Raw genomic sequence first — 19,982 nt, 5'->3', positions numbered from 1 at the left:
CCGCTTCGCGCACACAGTAGGCTCGCACCTCCGACCCCTCCACTAGGCAGCGCGCGCAGGCAGTGCGGTACTGCGCATGCTCAGTGCGTCGGCACAGGTTTCCGCAGTAGAGGGGGCAGCTCCGCCGCGGCGTCCGGGGTTTCCAGCAGCGCCGACGTTCTGGTGCTCGCCCGGTCCTCGGCCTCCGCTGGCAGCAGGCGTCCCTCTGCTCCGCGACTTCCCGGCCGTCGCTCTAGCGCGCCCGGATCTGGCCCCCTGCCCCGCGAAGATGGCTGCCGTACGCCGGGCCCGCAGTTATTGCCGCTGCCTGGTGCGCTTCTCCGACCGAGAACTCTGCTAAGCCCGGTTGCAGCAGACGGGCAGGAGTAGACACCCGGACACCCAGCACACCTCCTTGGGGGAGCGGTGCAGAGGGGGCGCGGAGAGCCCCTCGACCGCGGCCGGCTGCCCCGCCAGCATGGTAACCCGGGAGGGGGCTCGGAGGGACACTTCGAGGCGGGAGTGCGGTGTGCAGAAGGGGCTAGGCCTGGGGGGAGCCCCTAGAGAGCGGGAAGTGGAGACTGGGAGGAGTGGGAGGTGCTCGGCCGCCACCCACTGTAGGGCCCTTGGCCTGAGCGGGAGTGGAGCGGGTGCCAGCCCTGACCGCTCCCCGGGTTCCTTCCTGCTGAACTCCCCCGTAGCCGGGACCCGATGTGAGGAAACGCGGGTGTGCAGGACAGCAGAGAAGAATGCCTCTTCTTCGTTCGCTGAGGACATTGAGCCAGTCTTACCCCCCTCGAGGGATTTTATCAAAAGCAGTGAGCATAGGTTGAGGTGAGCCGTTGCAGCATCTAAAATTGGCGGGGGGGGGGGGGGCGGGCGCGGAGGGAAGCCTTGGCAAACGGAGACACTTGTTGATTGCTACCCCCTCCGGAAAGCAGTACCCACGGAGAAGCCGTTCAGGTTCTTTAAGGAGTCCTGGGAATTAGGACGCACCTGCCCCATGACACGTCAGTGCGGAGGGTAGGATGTTGGCAGGCGGTCCTGGCGGTGTGGGATCAGAGGGATTATGTCTCACTTCGTAGCCGTGAGGGCCTGAGCAGCGTCAGTGCGGTCCAAATGGAGAGAGACTGAGTTAAGCTCCAGAAATTGACAACGCAGATTCCATGGGACTATTGCATGCTGGAATATGTAGTCTCTGCTCTAGGCTACCTTTCTTTGGCTTTGAATAAATTTCCCATTTGAGAAGCTAATCTCTGGCTAGGATTAAATGAATCAAGTGTGAAATGATACCAAACTAATGAGTTCATCGTAGACAGTCAAATATTTATTGAATAAATGGATGGCTGAAAGAATTTATTAAGTTAACCTGGAGGATAGAAAAAGCAGTAATTGACAATGCCCTTCAGCTTTCAGAAGTAGTTCTCTAACCAGGATTAATCACTTAATTTTTTATATTTCATTAATCCTGTGTGTAAAACAGGAGTAACATGATGGAGACATAAACTATTCAAGCGAAAGGTGCTGTTTAGGTCAGATTCAATTATGAAAAATAAAGTGAAAATCTCTGGGTGACAGCTGGGGACCTACTTATTTCAAGTGGTATTTGAGTTGGCAAAATGTAATAAAACTCCCAATTTGATAGTTATCGTACTGCCAGAATCAAACTAACAAAGGATTAGAATTCAAGAATAACACGGGAACTCAGGGGAGAAGGTGCTTTGTGGATTATAGATTTCTCATTTCTTTTCCTCATCCTTGAGATACGCACTGTACGTCCACATGACTCTGTTAATTCAGGCAAGTTTTTTGAGTACTTATTAGTACTGGCATAATGCTAGACCCCCAGCACAATATTAGATCTTCAGTATAACCAGATCAAATCACCAAAGGTGATTCATGGTAAACTTTTAATCATAGAATGTCATATATGAAAAGCGACCTCGGAAGTTACCACATCCAACACCCTCCTTTTTTTTTTTTTTTTAAGGATTTTATTTATTTATTTGACAGAGAGAGACACAGCAAAGAGGGAACACAAGCAGGGGGAGTAGAAGAGGGAGAACCAGGCTTCCCGCAGAGCAGGGAGCCTGATGCGGGGCTCTATCCCAGGACCCTGGGATCATGACCTGAGCCGGAGGCAAATGCCCAAGACTGAGCCACCCTCTCTTTACAGATGTGAAAGCTGAGGCCTGGACAGGCTTTTACTATGTCTCAAGCAATGTGTTTTGCCCTCTGAGATTACAAACATGACTGATCCTTGTTCTCCATGCACTGACTCTAAGGAAGAGACAAAATGTCAATACAAGTGTTAGGTGCTGTGATACAAAGGCAAAGTTTTGTAGGAAAACAAAGGCAATTCAGAGGACCAGAAAATGCTTCTTACTGGGATAATGCCGGAGCTGAACCTTGAAGGGTGAGAAATAGCCAAGTGAGGAAGAAATTATTCTGGATGGAGAGAGCAAGCAGCATATGCAAGAGCTTGGACCTGGAGAGAACAGAGAAAGCTCTTGAAAGAAGTCACTTTAGCATGACTGCTCGGATAGAGTTAGAAGGTTGAGTTACTAAGGGTATACCCTAGGGAGCTCAGGTCCCTTCCCATTAGCTGTACTTAACGTTTACAGTAATAATTCAGCCTCTTACTGGAGAATGGAAAGAGCCTTTTCAGTGGGATCTATAAATTCAGAGTCCTTCATTATGTATTTTCCTATTAGGAGGAAAGCTCCCAGCTTAAAGAGACTAAAAAATACATTTGATGATACATTAATGCTTCCATTTTCCAGTTTTCTGGAAATTAATTCAGAATCTTGGCCTCTTTCATTTATTTTTTCATTAATTTATCCTTTACAGTGAGCCTAGCACTTCATTTTATACCAACTAGTTCAAGACTTAATGGCACCTCTGCTTTGAGCCTGGTAGTCAGAGATAAGATGTGGGGCTTATTTATGTTCCTCTGTAAAGTACTGCACGGATGTCTGGTGGCTGAGTTCAGAAATGTGTGTTAATATAAATGGTTTTGTCCTAGAAACAAATCACAATGAAAATCTACAATTATAAAGCTTACATCTTTGGAGCAAGTGAAATTGGCTTCATTATTTCTTATTTCTGACCCTCAGGTCATTTCCCCTATTGTTACATTATAGGACTGAACACATGAAGTGTTGAGCAAGTCCCATTTGCTAATAAGTCTGTTAGCCAACAGATTGACCTGAGGCAACATGTCATTTTCCCTGGTAGGTAGGATTCAGTTTAATTTAGCAAACATATATTGAGAATACAAGGATAAAATGTAAGGAAACTGACCTGAGACCTGTACTAAGCCGCAGGCCATTCCACAGTAATTCCAGTCCAGTTTTATTCCACTTTAAATCAATCTAGTATATAAAAATCTGGGTTTGTGAAACAACAGACTTCTTTACAAAAACATTCACTATTACATGTCTTTGATTAATGAGCTTTCCTAGGACATTTAAAATAATAGACAAAAGTCATATTCACGTATTGGGAACATGCCAGTCGTGTAAAAGGAAAGACATCCAAATACGGACTAAAAACAGTCAAATTTTAAGTGATCCATGAAACAAAAACTATTTGCTGAACTCTATGCTGCAGCTACGTTATTTTTTGAAGCAAAGTTATTTTAAATCACCTACCAAAACATTTTAACTGAAGCACAGTAAAGTTGTTTATTCTACAGTGTTACTGAACTATCAAATCATTAAACTTAGCTGTGAAGGGGATACCTAGAGAGAAGCAACTAAATATTTCACTGGATAGGTAGCTCAAGGAGATGTGGATTACAGAGGGCAACTGATGTTCGCATATTCCTGATGAATTCTTTTGGTTTTTCTCCCCTCAGGCAGAAGCTGAGGAAGATTGTCATTCTGATAATGTCAGAGCAGAAGATGATGAAAATGAAAGCCCTGCTGAAACAGATCTGCAGGCATGTTTCTTCAAGTGTATATTTAATTCTTATTCCATTGCATTCCATGCATAAGCAAAAATTGGCCGTACTTATGAAGATTTATCAGTTCTCTCTCTTTTTTTTTTTTGATTACTTATGTATTTAAGTAATCTCTATCCCCAGTGTGGGGTTCGAACTCGCAACCCCCAAGATACATGAATAAGCAAAAATTGGCTGTACTTATGAAGATTTATCAGTTCTCTCTCTCTCTTTTTTTTTTTGATTATTTATGTATTTAAGTAATCTCTATCCCCAGTGTGGGGTTCGAACTCACAACCCCCAAGATCAAGAGTCCCATGCTCTTCTGACTGAGCCAGCCAGGTGCTCCAAGATTTATCGGTTCTTATTTGCATTGAATTTAACTGTATTTTCATACTGGTTTACAGAATGTGCAAATTAAAGCTGTGTTACAGATTTTTTTTTTTAACCATTTGTCACCATATATCATTGTAGTGTCATTGGCTATATTCCGTATGGTATACTTTTCATCTGTGACTGACTTATGTTAGTCCCCTTCCCCTTTTTGCCCATTGCCCCATTGTCCCCTCTTCCAGCCACCAAGTTTCTTCTCTGTATTTATGAATCTGTTTCTGTTTTCTTGTCTTTTGTTTTGTTTTTTAGATTCTACATATAAGTGAAATCGTATGGCATTCGTCTTTCTCTTACTTGACTTAGCATTATATCCCCTAGGTCCATCCATATTGTCAAGAATAGCAAGATCTCACTGCTTTTTGTGGCTGAGTAATACTCTGTGTGTGTGTGTACACACATATACGTTGACACATACAACATCTTTATCCATTTATCTATTGATGGATACTTTAGGTTGCTTCCATACCTTGGCTATTTTAAATAATGCTGCAATAAACAGGTACATATAACTTTTTTTTTTTTTCAGGTACATGTATCTTTTCAAATTAGTGTTTTAGTTTCCTTTGGATAAATACCCAGTAGTGGAATTACTGGATTGTATGTTATTTCAATTTTTATTTTTTTGAGGAACTTCCATGCTGTTTTCCACAGTGGTTGGAACAATTCACAAGGGTGCTTTTTTCTCCACATCCTCAACAAAACTTGTTATTTCTTATCTTTTTGATTCTAGCCATTCTGACAGGTGTGAGGTGATAATTCATTGTGGTTTTGATTTGCATTTCCCTGATAATTAGTGATGTTGAACATCTTTTCGTGTACCTATTGGCCATTGTCTTGCTTAGAAAAATGTCTATTCCAGTTCTCTACCCATTTTTAATAGGATTATTTGTTTTATTAGTATTGAGTTGTATAAATTCTTTATATTGAATTATTTGCAAATCTCTTCTCCCATCAGTAAGTTGCCTTTTTGTTCTGTTGATTGTTTCCTTTGCTCTGCAGAAGCTTTTTATTTTGATGTAGTCCCCATAGTTTATTTTTGCTTTTGTTTCCCTTACCTAAGGAGACATATCCACAAAGATGTTGCTAAGGCCAATGTCCAAGAGATAACTGCCTGTGTTTTCCTCTAGGAGTTTTATGGTTTCGGGTCTCACATTTAGGTCTTTGAGTTTATGTTTGTGTGTGGTATGAGAAAGTGGTCCAGTTTCATTCTTTTGCATGTAGCTCTCCAGCTTTCCCAGCACCGTTTTTGCAGAGACTGTCTTTTCCCCCTTGCATATTCTTGCCTCCTCTGTTGTAGATTAATTGACCATTTAAGTGTGGGCTTATTTCTGGGCTCTCTATTCTCTTCCATTGATCTTTGTATCTGTTTTTGTCCCAGTACCATATGGTTTTGACTACTGTAGCTTTGTAGTGTATCTTAAAATCCAGAGTTGTGATACTTCAAATTTTGTTCTTTCTCAAGATTGCTTGGCTCTTCAGGGTCTTTGTGGTTCCATATGAATCTTAGGATTATTTGTTCTAGTTCTGTGAAAAATACTATTGATATATTTTTTAAAAGATTTTATTTATTTATTTGACAGAGAGAGACACAGCGAGAGAGGGAACACAAGCAGGGGAGTGGGAGAGGGAGAAGCAGGGTTCCCGCGGAGCAGGGAGCCTGATGCGGGGCTCGATCCCAGGACCCTGGGATCATGTAATGACTGAGCCACCCAGGTGCCCCGATACTATTGATATTTTAACAGGCATTGCATTGAATCTATAGGTTGACTTGGGTAGTGTGGACATTGTAACAATATTAATTCTTCCAATCTACGAGCATGGGCTATCTTTCCCTTTATTTGTATTGTCTTCCATTTGTTTTATCAGCATCTTATAGTTTTTAAAGTATAGCTCTTTCACCTTCTTGGTTAAGTTTATTCCTAGATAATGTCTTTCAGGTGCAATTGCAGATGTGATTTCTTAATTTCTCTTTTTGCTACTTTGTTCTTACGATATAGAAATGTAGCAGATTTCTGCAACATTTTGTATCCTGCAACTTTACTAAATTCATTTATTCAAATAGTTTCTTGGTGGAGTCTTTAGGATTTCCTATATATATCTGGAAATAATGACAGTTTTACTTCTTCCTTACCAATCTGGATACTTTTTATTTCTTTTTTTCTTTTAGAGAGAGAGAATGCACAGGAGTTAGAGGGTGTGGGGGAAAGGGAGAGAATCCAAGCAGGCTCCATGGGCATGTGTGGGCTTGATCCCCCGGCCCTGAGATCATGACCTGAGCCATAATCAAGAGTCAGACTGACTTAACCAACTGAGCCACCCAAGCACCCCATGGATACTTTTTATTTCTTGTTTGATTGCTGTGGCTAGCACTTCTAGTACTATGTTGAATGAAAGTGGTGAGTGGGCATACTTGTCCTGTTCCTGCTCTTAGGGGAAAAACTATGGATTTTTCACCATTGAGTATGATATTAGCTGTGGGTTTGTCATATATGCCCTTTATGATGTTGAAGTATGTTCCCTCTAAACCTACTTTGTTGGGAGAGTTTTTATCATGAATGGATGCTGAATTTTGTCAAATACTTTTTCTGCATCTGTTGAGATGATCATATGGTTTTTATACTTCCTCTTATTAGAGTGAAGTTTCACATTGATTTGCAAATATTGAATCACCTTTGCATCCTGGAATAAATTCCACTGATTGTGGTGCATGATCCTTTTAATGTGTTACTGAATTCAGTTTGCTAATATTTTGTTGAGGATTTGTACATTTGTGGTCATCAGAGATACTGGCCTGTAGTTCTCTTTTTTTGTAGTGTCTTTGTTGGTGTCAGGGTAATGCTGACCTTGTAGAGTAAATTTGGAAGATTTTCTTCCTCTTCTGTTTTTGAAATGGTTTGAGAAGAATAGGTACTAACTCTTCTTTAAATGCTTGATAGGAAAAAAAAATGCTTGATAGAATTCACCTGTAAAGTCATCTGGTCTTGGACTTTTGTTTGTTGGGAGTGTTTTGATTACCAGTTCAATTGTGTTAAGGTAATTGTTCAAATGTTCTATTTATTTTTGATTCAGTTTTGGAAGACTATATTTTTCTAGGAATTTATCCATTTCTTCTAGGTTGTCCAATTTGTTGGCATATACTTTTTCATAATATTATCTTGCAATTCTTTGTATTTCCGTGGTGTCAGTTGTTATTTCTCCTTCTTCATTTCTGAAGCTACTTGAGTTCTCTTTGTCTTGATGAGTCTGGCTAAATATTTTTTTCTTCCCCCCAAAAACCAGCTCTTAGTTTCATTGATTCTTTCTGTTGGTTTTTAGTCTGTTTCATTTTATGTCTGCTCTGATCTTTATTATTTCCTTCTTTGTACTAGCTTTGGGCTTTGTTCTTTTAGTTCCTTTAGGTGTCAGGTTAGATTGTTTATTTGAGGTTTGTCTTGTTTCTTGAAGCAGAAACTTGTATCACTATGAATTTCCCTCTTAGAACTACTTTCACTGCATCCCAAAGATTTTGGACCATTGTATTTCCATTTTCATTTGTCTCCCATGTATTTTTTGATTTCCTCTTTGATTTCTTTGTTGATTTATTGGTTGTTTAGTCATATGTTATTTAGCTCCTTCGTGTGGTTGTGGTTTTCCCACTTTTTTCCTTGTAATTGATTTCTAGTTTCATAGTGTTGTGGTCAGAGAAAATACTTGATGTAATTTCAAACATTTTATTTTTTATTTTAATCCCAACATAGTTAATGTACAGTATTAGTTTCAGATGTACAATATAGTGATTCAATAATTCCATATATCACCCAGTGCTCATTATAGCAAGTACACTCCTTAATCCCCATCACCTATTTCACCATCCTCCCATCCACCTCCCCTGTGGTAACCATCTCAGACTTTTCAAATTTATTGAGAGATATTTTCTGGCCTAACGTGATCTGTCTTGGAGAACGTTTCATTTACACTTGAAAAATATGTGTATTCTGTTGCTTTTGTTTGGAATGTTCTGTATATATCTGTTAAGTCCAGCTGGTCTACTGTGTTGATTGATTTTTTTGTGTGTATGTGTTGATTAATTTTTGTTTGTTTCCTTATTGATTTTCTGTCTAGATTATCTGTCCGTTGATGTAAATGAGGTGTTCATGTCCCCTACTATTGTGTTACTATCCATTTTTTCTATGTTAACATTTGCTTTATATATTTAAGTTCTCCTATATTGGGTGCATAGGTATTTGTAATTGTTTTATCCTTCTTTTGGATTGATCTTTTTATCCATTTTACATTATTAAGTAGTGCCTTTCTTTGTCTCTTGCTACAGTCTTTATTTTAAAGTCTGTTTTTTCTGATACAGGTATTGCCTTTTTTTTTTTTTGCTTCCATTTGAATGGTATATATTTTTCTCTCCCTTCACTTTTAGTTTGTGTGTGTCTTTAGATATGAAGTCTTTTTTTTTTTTTACTAAAATGTACAGTAAGTAAATAAAAGGTACACTTTATTGGCTTATCTCTAAATATTTCTGTCACACACTTTTTATTTTAGTCTTACAAATTTTATTTTAAAAAAGAAGATATACTGTGAATTAAATATTGTATGTGGAAGTTTTTATGAATGGATGTTGTACTTTGTCAGATGCTTTTTCTACATCTATTGAAATGATTATATGGTTCTCATCCTTTCCCTTATTGATGTGATCTATCACATTGGTTGATTTGCAAATATTGAACCACCTTGCAACCCAGGAATAACTCCTACTTGATTGTGGTGAATGATTTTTTTAATGGATTTTTGGATTCAGTTTGCTGGTTTCTGTTGAGGATTTTTGTATCTGTGTTCATCAGGGATATTTACCTGTAGTTCTCTTTTTTAGTGGTGCCTTTATCTGGTTTTCTTATCAGGGTAATGCTGGCCTCATAGAATGAATTTGGAAGTTTTCCTTCCTCTTCTACTTTTTGGAATAGTTTGAAAAGAATAGGTATTAACTCTTCTTTAAATGTTTGGTAGAGCTTTGCACAGTGGCAGTGTTATAGCTAATGAAGTTTATCCAAGGCACAGTTATTGCTAATTAAATATTTGGTAGAATTCCCTGTGAAGCCATCTGGTCCTGGACTTTTGTTAGTTAGGAGGTTGGTTTTTTTTTTTTTTTTAATTGTTACTGATTCATTTTCTTTGCTAATTATCAGTCTGTTCAATTTTCTTTTTCTTCCTTTTTGAGTTTTAGTAGTTTATGTGTTTCTAGGAATTTATCCATTTCTTCTAGATGTCTGTTTGTTGGCATATAGTTTTTCATAATATTCCCATAATTGTATTTCTGTGGTATTGGTTGTTATTTCTCCTCTCTCGTTTGTGATTTTATTTGATCCTTTCTCTTTTTCTTGATAAGTCTGGCTAGAGATTTATCAATTTTATTGATTGCTTTTTTTTCCCCAAAGACCCTGCTCCTGGTTTCATTGATATGTTCTATTGTTTTTGTTTTTTTTTTAGTTTCTTCATCATTTATTTCTGCTCTAATATTTACTATAACCTTCCTTCTGGTTTTAGGTTTTGTTTGTTCTTTTTCTACCTCCTTTAGGTGTAAGGTTAGATTGTTTATTTGAGATTTGTCTTGTTTCTTGAGGTGACCAGCATTGCTATAAACTTCCTTTTTAGAACCAATTTTGCTGCGTCCCAAAGGTTTTGGACTGTTGTGTTTTCATTTTCATTTGTTTCCGTGTACTTTTTAAATTTCTTCTTTTATTTCCTGGTTGACTCATTTATTGTTTAGTATCATGCTATTTAACCTCCATATATTTGTGGTCTTTCCAAATCTTTTCTTGTGGTTGACTTCTAGTGTCATAGTGTTAATGGTCAGAAAAGATGCATGGTATGACTCCACTCTTCTTGGCATTTGTTGAGTTTTGTTTTGTAGGCTAATATGTGATCTGTTCTGGAGAATGTTCCTTGTGCACTTGAAAAGAATGTGCATTCTTATTTTGCATAATTCTCTTTTCTCTTTTGTTCAGCTTGATTACTTTCCATTACTCTGTCTTCTGGGTCATTGATTCGTTCTTCTGCTTCTTCCAGCCTGCTGCTTTTTCCATCAAATGTGTTTCTCATTTCGTTTATTGAATCCTTTATCTCTATGTTATTCCTTATCTCTGTGTTAATGATCTCACTGATGTCTTTCACTCTTCTCAAGTCCAGTGAGTATCTCTATGATCATTACTTTAAATTCTCTATCAGGCAAGTTACTCATATCTGTTTCACCTAAATCTCTGGCCATGGCCTTGTCCTGTTCTTTCATTTGGGACAAATCCTTTTGTCTTCTCATTTTGTCTAAGTCTCTGTGCCTACTTCTGTGTGTTAGGAAAGTCAGCTATGGCTCCTCTTCTTGAGGGTACTGGCCTTATGAAGAAGAGGTCCTGTAGTGCCCTGCAGTCTAGTGTCTCCTGTTCCCCAGGGACTGGTGCTTCAGGGAGTGTCTCCAGGGTGTGCTGTGTGCACTCTGCTGTTGTGTCCTGGCTGCTTTATCCTTCAGGCCAGTCGGAAGAGGCTCTCTTTGCCTATTATGGGCAGTGTTTGGTCCCTGGCCTGAAAGTGTTGAGTTTTAACCAGGTGTTCTCTGGTCTGCTTATGAAATGACACCTGTCACCACCACCACCAGAACTGAGGCCCTGCAAAACTCCTGGGTTGGGAAACATGGGCGGGGGTTTGGGTTGGGCTTCTAGTGGAGAGGGGGCCTGCCACAATGGGACTGAGGCAGTTGTGACTGGAAGGGTGGTACCTCTGGAGCATGGGGTGGTAGGGTTTGGTATAAGCAAGTGTCCACTCCGTGCTCCCCCCTGTGTGCTAGTATGTCTCTAGCCCTTCTCTGCAACCGCAACTCCCTCCCCACTATAGTGTCCGTGATCTGTTTCTCTCCCAAGCCATGTCTCCACACTTCTATCTTCTTTGATGTCACCTCTTCTCTACCTTTAGTTGTGGAATTTGTTCTGCCAGTCTTCAGGTCAATTTCTGAAGTATTTAGGATGATTTGATAGTTATCTAGTTGTATTTTGGGATGATGTGATCCTAGGGTCCTCCTACTCTGCCACCATCTTTCAGACTCTGAAGTGAGTCTTATGGGCAGCATATAGGTGGGTCTTATTTTTTAATCCATTCACCACCCTGTCTTTTCATTGGAGCATTTAGTCCATTTACATTTAAAGTAGTTATTGATAGGTGTGTTCTTATTGCCATTTTGTTCATTGTCTTTTGGGCTTTGTAGCTTTCCTCTGTTCCTTTTTTCTTCTCTTGCTCTCTTCCCTTGTGATTGATGGCTTTCTTTAGTGTTATGTTTGGATTCCTTCTTTATTTTTTGTGTATCTATTATGGTTTTTTCATGTGTGGCTACCATGGGGTTCATTTGTCACATCCTGTGCATATACCAGTCTGTGTTAAGTTGATGGTCACTTAAGTTCAGATGCATTCTAAAGCTCTAACTTTTCAATACCCGTTCCCTGTCTTTGTATGTGATGTCTTATTTTACATCTTTTTAGTTTGTGTATCCCTTGACTAATTTTTATAGATATAATTGACTTTATTACATTAGTTGAACTTTTATACTGGCTTCCTAAGAATCTACCTTTACTGTATGTTTGCTTTTACCAGTGAATTTTTATTCTATTAATACCTTCTTTTAGTTGTGGCCTTTACTTTCCATTTAAAGGATTCTTTTTAACATTTCTTATAAGGCTGGTTTAGTGGTGATGAATTTTTTTTAACTTTTTTCTGTCTGGAAAACCCTCTCTCTCCTATTCTGAGTAATAGCCTTGCTAAGTAGAGTATTCTTCGTTGTAGGTTTTTTTCCTTTCAGCACTTTGATTATAGCATGCCACCCCCTTCTGGCCTGCAAAGACTCTGCTAAAAAATCGGCTGATAGCCTTATGGGGTTTCCCTCATATGGAACTGTTTTCTTCGGCTGCTTTTAAGATTCTCTCTTTATTATTACTTTTTACCATTTTAATTATGGGTCTTGGTGTGGACTTCCTTGGGTTCATCTTGTTGGGGCTCTTTGTGCTTCCTGGACCTGACCTGGATGACTGTTTCCCTCTCTAGGTTAGGGAAGTTTTCAGGTATTCTTGAAATAAGTTTTCTGCCCCCCCCCCGCCTTCTGGAACCCCTATAATACAAATTACTACACTTGATGATGTTGCAGAGGTCCCTTAACCTATTCTTATTTTTTATTATTCTTTTTCCATTTTGCTATTTGAGCTTGGTTGCTTTACATTATTCTGTCTTCTGCATCACTGATCCATTCTTCTGTGTCCTCTGATCTGCTGTTGATTCCCTCTCGTGTATTTTGCATTTCAGTTACTGAGTTCTTCAGCTCTGATTGGTTCTTTTTTATATTTTCTATCTCTTGGTTGAAGTTCCCACTGAGTTGATCCATTTGTAACTGTTGAGAATCTTTATGACTATTACTTTGAACTCTTTATCAGGCATATTGCTTGTCTTGGTTTCATTTAGCCTTTTTTTTTTTTTTGGCGATTTTTGTCTTGTGTTTTCATTTGGGACATTTTCTCTGTCTCCTCATTTTATCTGACTCTCTGTGTTTCTTTATATTAGATAGGCCAGCTACACGTCTTGATCTTGAGAGTAGTGGCCTTGTGTGGAAGAAGTCCTGAGGTGCCTTGTAGCTCAGTCCCCTGATCACCAGAACCAGGCACACCATAAGTGTCTGCTGTGTAGTCTGTGTTTGCCTTCCTGTTGTGGATGAGCTGTGATTGATACAGGCATGCTGGTGGGTGGCATGCTGGACTGCCCTCGTTCCAGCTGGTTTCAGTGATCTGCTTCTTCCTGCAGGCTCACAGGACAGGTTTTGCTCCTGGTGCTGTTAGATGCACAGCTGTAGCTGCCATGGGCTTTATAGTTGTTGGAGTCAGTCTTCATGTTGGCTGTCTGTAGTTAACTGCTACTGACAGCTGCAGGCACAGTGAAGGGCAGGGCTTGCTTCCTGCACAGCCAGCAAAGAGGCTGGCTACAGGAATTGATGTGCTGTTGTGTGGGGTTATCACCTTTCTGATGATAGGAGTCACTAGGAGGTTTGCTGTTCCTGGCCAGGGCTGCCTGCTGGCTGTAGCGGGCATAGAGCTGTTTTGGATGGGTGTCTACTAAGGTGGGAAGTCTACAGGTAAATACAGCAGCCAGACATAGTGCTAGCAAGGGAGAGGGATACTGTTAGAATTAGCTCCTGCATGCATCCAACTATTCAGGCTATGGGAGGGAAGAAAAATGGCACCCACCAGTACTTTTGTTCCTAGAGAACTCTCCTGCAGATACCCGCCCCTTTGGCACATGTCCTAGAATTAATTAATAAATGCCCTATATGTATACCCCAGCATTTTCAAGGTGCTACTTCTGTGCTATTTCCTGGCGGAGTTTTTAGTGTGCTGACCCTTTAAGGATGGAGACTCCTTTTCCAATAGCTATCTGGATCTCCTGGAATTCAGCCTCACTGATTTTCAAAGCCAGATGTAATGGGGACTCCTCTTCCCAGGCCTGGTGTGGGATTTGAGTCCCTCGCACCTCTATGCTTGTGATGTCCCTCCTGTTAGTGGTTAGTCACCCTGGGGATTTGGTTCCCAGCTGTGACCCTGCCCCTCCTACCCTTTTCAAAGAGGTCTTCTCGCTACAACTAGCTGTGGGAGATCTTTTCGCCTCTTCAGGTTATTTACAGAATTAGTGGTGGTGGATGTTGTCTTGGTATGTCCATCAGAGAAGGTGAACTCAGGATCCTCCCATTGACCAGTTTCCACAAGCAGCAGAACCAGTTGATCTATCCCTTACTCCTACTTCTAGGTACTTTGGATGATACCAAAGTATCATGGGCTCCTCATGGGCTTCTTTGCTACAGGTACACTACCTTCATGGAACTCTTCTTGGTAATTTATGGACCCCTGAGATTCACTTGGTCTCTAAAAGGTCAATGCCTCTGAATTTATTAGCAGAAGCCCAAAAGGAGAAAAAACTTGTTCAAATGTTAACACCTTTGCAAAGGTCTTAATGCAGTATTTTGTTATATTTTGCGTTGAACAAATGTATAATGATGTACTAATTATTTTCTTATTCTGGAAAATTTTGAAAGTGCTCACACTGAAGATAACAATAATTGGCATTATGAGGTTTGATATATGTTCCAAACAAGGCATAACTGAAAACCCATCACCTTAAAAAGATTGACAGATTTGACCACCTAAAAGTTAAAACCTATATGTAGAAGAGACATCATAAATCAAGAGAAATGATAGCTAGAAAAGCTATTTACTGTATATTGGCAGAGGATTGATACCCACCCTCAGTATATGGAACATCCTTATAAATTAGTATGAGTGACACAAGATAGAAAGATATGAATGGACAACTAATGGAAAAAATAATATAAATGGCTATTAAATATTTGAAGAGATAATTAGTCTCATGATTTTTAAAATACAGATTAAATCTACATTGAGATTTTCCTTAATCAGATTGGTGAACAATGCCCATTGTTGTCCAGGCTTTGAGAACACTCAAGCAGTGTACATGAAGTGTAAATTGCTACAACTTTTTTGGAGGGCAGAGTAGCAATATGGAACAAAATGAAAAACATTCCTTTGATCAAGCAGTTCTTTTTTAAAGATTTATTTATTTTGAGGGGCGCCTGGGTGCCTCACATGGTTAAGCATCTGCCTTTGGCTTGAGTCCTGATTCCAGGGTCCTGGGATCGAGCCCCACATCAGGCTCCTGGCTCAGTGGGAAGCCTGCTTCTCCTTCTCCCTCTGCCTCTCCCCCTGCTCATGCTCTCTCTCTCTATCTGTGTCTCAAATGAATAAATAAAATCTTTAAAAAAATTATTTTGAATAAGAGTGTATGTGCGTGAGTTGGGGGAGGGGCAGAGAGGGAGAGAGAGAGAATCTCAAGCGTGCTCCCCAGTGAGCATGGAGCCCAGTGAGGGGCTGGATCTCACAACCCTCAGCTATGACCTGAGCCGAAATCAAGAGTCACTTAACTGACTGAGCCACCCAGGTGCCCCTGATCAAGCAATTTTATTTCTAGAAAATTAATCTTAAGGAAATGATGGGGAAACTGAGTAAATATAAATGTATAAAAATGTTTATTATAGCATTGTTATATGAAAAAATAGAATACAACCTAAATATCCATCACTTGTATTGAGTAATGGTCTATTCATACAGTAAAATACACTGCAGTCATTTAAAAGGATGGGGCAAATCCTTGTGCATTGAAATAGAAAAATAGTCGTAATTACATTAATGAATCTTACTGAATTTATAAGCTTTATAATACTTATTTGGAATATATCATCAAGCAGACATTCAGTGTTACCAAAGATTCTATAGGACAGAGGTATGTTTTGTGTTAGAAGTAGGAAGGTGGAACAGAACTGTTCAGAATGGCAAGAAAAATTATTTTAAAAACTTACATATTTTATATATGCCTCTTCAAAACGAACTAGGAATAATATACACAGTCGTATTAATAATGGCCTTCTTTGGGAGGAGGGGTATTTCAGGTTGGGTTCCCAGAGAACAGATTTTAAGGTAGAGACTATGATGAGGGAGGTGTACTAGGGAGTGCTTTTGGGATCCACACCATGGAAGGCGGGCGGGGGAGAGGGAGGAAGCCGGAGCAGGCAAAGGGAGAAGTCCAGCTGCTGTACCGTCTTAATGGACTGCCTTAGCCACTTCTGCAGGAGTTCTGAGTATGGAGGAACCCAGAGCCTTTCAGACTCTTATCAGCTGTTGATCAGTCATTGGGTAGGGATCGCCTGGGGAGGGGCATGATCCTGCCTAGGCAATGCTCGGGATGGGCTGACAGCGGAGGGCTGTTACTGTAGCGGTCCCAGCAGGTGGGCTAATCAGTGCCTTCCTGAAGGGATCTGGGCAGCAAGGAAGAATCCGTCACACAGGGGAACTTCACTTTTTCTATATTTAAAAATTTTTATTACATACATAAGAGAAAATATTTCCTTTTTAAAAGAAGAAGGCTTTTGAAAGAAAGATTTAGGGTTCAACTACAGAATTTTTAACAGTTCTTTTCATGTCTAGTAGATGATGTATTTCAGGTAAACAAATGTTTGAAAGCTTCTGAGTTCAGCCCCTAGGTGATGGCTTATATTTCCAGGTCTAACCAGAACTTGGTTTTCTGATACCATTAGATTTTTCCCGTGTACCTTTCCCATATAGACAAACTTAGGCAACTCTTCATGATTTCTTTAAAGATTTAAACAGAACATCATTTTAGAAGATAACGCGTTGAATGGGTATTAGTTTAGTAATTTAAAAAAACCATGTTTTCTAGTCTTAGAATATGTATTTATATGGAAATTGATGTTGGACCTGTTGATAAATTGTCCAGGGTTAAGCTACTCTTCCTTGATGAGCCCTAAAGTCCTTTTCTTTCCTTAGGCACAGCTCCAGATGTTCCGAGCTCAGTGGATGTTTGAACTTGCTCCAGGTGTAGGCTCTAGCAATTTAGAAACTCGGCCTTGCAGAGCAACAAAAGGCTCTTTACTGAAGGCAGACACCAAAGGAAAGCAAGAACTGGCAAAAGAAGAAAAGTTAAGTATTATGGACATTGTGACAAAGTAACTTTTTTTTTTCTTAATTGCACATGAGAGTTTTCGGAGTCATAAGTAGGTGATCATTAGAGTTGTATTCTGGTGACATAAGCACATAACTTACAAGATTTTTCCTCGTGTGCAAAAATATACCAGTATGTCCATCCTTCACTACTACTTCTAGGTACTTTGGAGGATACCACCACTCCTTATGGGCTTTCTAGAGGTGCGGTGTCTTCATGGAACTGTCTTTGGCAATTTATAGATCCCTAAGGTTCATTTCATCTCTAAAATATCGATGCCTCTGAATTTATTAGCAGAAGCCCAAAAGGAAAAACTTGTTCAAATGTTAACACCTTTGCAAAGGTCTTAATGCAGTATTTTGTTACATTTTGAGTTGAACAAATGTATAATGATGCATTATTTCCTTCTTCTCGAAAATTTTGAAAGTGCTTGCCCTGAAAAAATTTGGAATGCTGTCTAATTGTTTACTTCTTTTTAGTACTTTGCATGAAGTAGGCACAGCACACTTTCCATTTTTCCTGTTCCACAGAGGCTGTCATCTTTATACAGATTTTTTTACAAGCAATTTGCCATTAAGTAGTTGAAATTACCATGATAACCAAAAACTTCCATATCCGTTTTAATTTTTATTTTGAAAATAATTACAGAAACATAGGTACAGGGAAGTCATGTGTACCTTTCACCCTTTCTCCTTCAGTGATGACATTTTGCACAGCTGTAGTACCATATCAAAAAGTAGCAAATAGACATTGGTACCATGCCCAGAGCTTATTCGGACCTCCCAGATTTATAAGCACTTTTTTGTGTGCATGCATAGAAATAGTTCTGTGCAGTTTTAGTACATGTGTATCTTCCTGTAACCGCTACCATGATCAAGATCCAGACTGGTAGCACTGCAGTGCTCCCTCTTTCTACACCTTTATAGTTCTCTCCCGTCCCCCACGCCCTGGCCATTCCTGACCGCTGGCAATCACTAATATCTTCTCCAGTTCTCTAACTTTGATGTTCAAAAATACTGCGTAAGTGGAATCATCCAGTATATAACCTTCTGAGATGGGCATTTTTCACTCAGTGGAATTCCCGTGGGATCCATCCAAGCTTGTGTATAACAGTACTTTTTTATTGCTCAGTGGTATTGCATGGTGTGGGTACAGCCCAGCTTGTTTAACTCTTCACTAGTTGAAGGACATTTGGGTTGTTCCCAGTGTTTGGCGATTAATAGAGCTGCTATGAATATTCATGTGCAGATTTCTCCATGAGTATAAGTTTTCATTTCTCTGGCCTAGGAGTGCAGTTGCTTGGTTGTATGGTAAGTGCCTATTTGGTTAAAAGAAACTGCCCAGGGGTTTTCCAGGGTGGCTGCACCATTGTATGTTTCCAGCAGCAGGGTATGAGTGGTCCAGCGTCTCCACAGCCTTGTAGGCCCTTGGGGTTGTCATTCCTTTTTAGCTCTTCTGATAGGCATGTAGTGATAGCTCATTGTGATCTTAATTTGTATTTCCCTAATGGCTAATGATGTTAAGTATCTTTTTTTTTTTTAAAGATTTTATTTATTTATTTGAGAGAGAGAGAATGAGAGATAGAGAGCGCGAGAGGGAAGAGGGTCAGAGGGAGAAGCAGACTCCCTGCCGAGCAGGGAGCCCGATGTGGGACTTGATCCTGGGACTCCAGGATCATGACCTGAGCCGAAGGTAGTTGCTTAACCAACTGAGCCACCCAGGCGCCCCGATGTTAAGTATCTTTTCACGTGCTGTTTGCCACCTTTATCTCCTCTCCGTATAATATGTTGTCTTTTCTAATTGCGTTGCTTATGTTTGTTGAGTTTTGAGTGTTCTTTATTCTAAATACAGTCCTCTGTTGAGTAAGTGGTTTGTACATTCTTTCTCTCAGCCTGTAGCTTATATTTTCATCCTCAAGGTATTTTATGAAGCAAAAGCTTTTAATTTTGTTGAGATCCAGTTTATCATCCTTTCCTTTTATGGATTGTGCTTTTTGGGATCAAGTATAAGAACTCTTTGCCCAGCTGTAGGTCTCCAAGATTTTTTAAATGTTTTTTCCCTAAAAGTTTTGTATTTTACATTTAAGTCCATGATCCATTTTTGAGTTAATTTTTATGTAAGATGTGAGGTTTAGGTCATGGTTAATTACTTTGCCTATGGGTGTCCAATCGTTCTGGCACTTTTGTTGGAAAGGCTGTCCTGCCACGCATACTCATTTTTAATACAGACTTTCAAAAATTGCATTTCACTATTTTTATAGGCTCGAGAACTGTTCCTAAAAGCAGTAGAAGAAGAACAGAATGGAGCTCTCTATGAAGGTAAAAAAACTCAGGGCCCAGGATCATATGGTCATGACATTTCTGAATAACAACTCTTAGTTACTGAACAATTTTTTCTTAACTAGAATATATTTGATATATAGACATCAGTCTCCCTATATTTGAAATTTTCTACCAAATCAAAACTAAACATTGTATTTCTATATAACATCTTTTCAAAAAATATTACTGTGAAGCATCATATTGGTCTACATTTAGGTTTTAGTATTTATTAATTCTTAATTATTAAAGTCTTAAAAATAATTGTTTCTCATTTTAAAATAGTGTATTCTGTTATGGGTGAAAACTACTTCAGAGGAGAGGAATATAAAAGATAGTTTCAGGAACATACACGTATTTTCTAATTTACATTTTACACAAAGGAATAACCTTCAGCTTTGTTTCTCTTATTAACCCATTAGAAATGCATAAACAGAGCGATGGGGCATTTTACTGTATTAGATGTGTAAGTAGGCTTCCATTTTGTGATAATAAAGCTAAAAATTGGAGCATGGGAAAAATGCTTGTGCTTGAATCACTTGAAAATGTCCCCAAAATAACATTTTCAGGATTACTGCATTTTATTGGCAAGTTTCTTCTAGTGATATTTTTACTCAGATATTAAAAGAGCCCAAATGGTGAACTCCCTCCACAGTCTTCATTAGTTTGTGAGAGTCTCATCTCCATTTAGTGTACAGTAATTCACCCAGAATAATAGAACACAGCAGAATATATTGAATTGAATAGAGTCCATCTAA

The 19,982-nt window shown here is 39.4% G+C and overlaps 1 protein-coding gene and 1 pseudogene across 2 annotated transcripts in view; both read left to right on the top strand.

Moving 5' to 3' along the window:
* The first annotated feature begins 97 nt into the window (after positions 1-97).
* Positions 98-19,982, top strand: part of FBXO9 (F-box protein 9) — a 40,118-nt gene continuing 20,233 nt past the window's right edge. Inside the window, exons 1-4 of one of the 2 annotated variants that reach the window (XM_088023935.1) lie at positions 98-460; positions 3,839-3,922; positions 16,732-16,884; positions 19,167-19,224. In XM_088023935.1, coding sequence (XP_087880061.1) covers positions 458-460; positions 3,839-3,922; positions 16,732-16,884; positions 19,167-19,224 — 298 coding nt within the window. In that variant the 5' untranslated portion in view covers positions 98-457. The remainder of the gene's footprint in view (positions 461-3,838; positions 3,923-16,731; positions 16,885-19,166; positions 19,225-19,982) is intronic. The other variant, XM_088023934.1, reaches the window with a different exon arrangement.
* On the top strand, positions 9,308-9,434 carry LOC148164113 (U4 spliceosomal RNA; annotated as a pseudogene).

Source organism: Eumetopias jubatus, unplaced genomic scaffold (genome assembly GCF_037043125.1).
Source record: "Eumetopias jubatus isolate StellerSeaLion01/CBP00866 unplaced genomic scaffold, mEumJub1_p1.0 scaffold_6, whole genome shotgun sequence".
In the NCBI taxonomy this organism is placed as follows: domain Eukaryota; kingdom Metazoa; phylum Chordata; class Mammalia; order Carnivora; family Otariidae; genus Eumetopias; species Eumetopias jubatus.
This window is presented reverse-complemented; position numbering and strand designations above follow the sequence as displayed.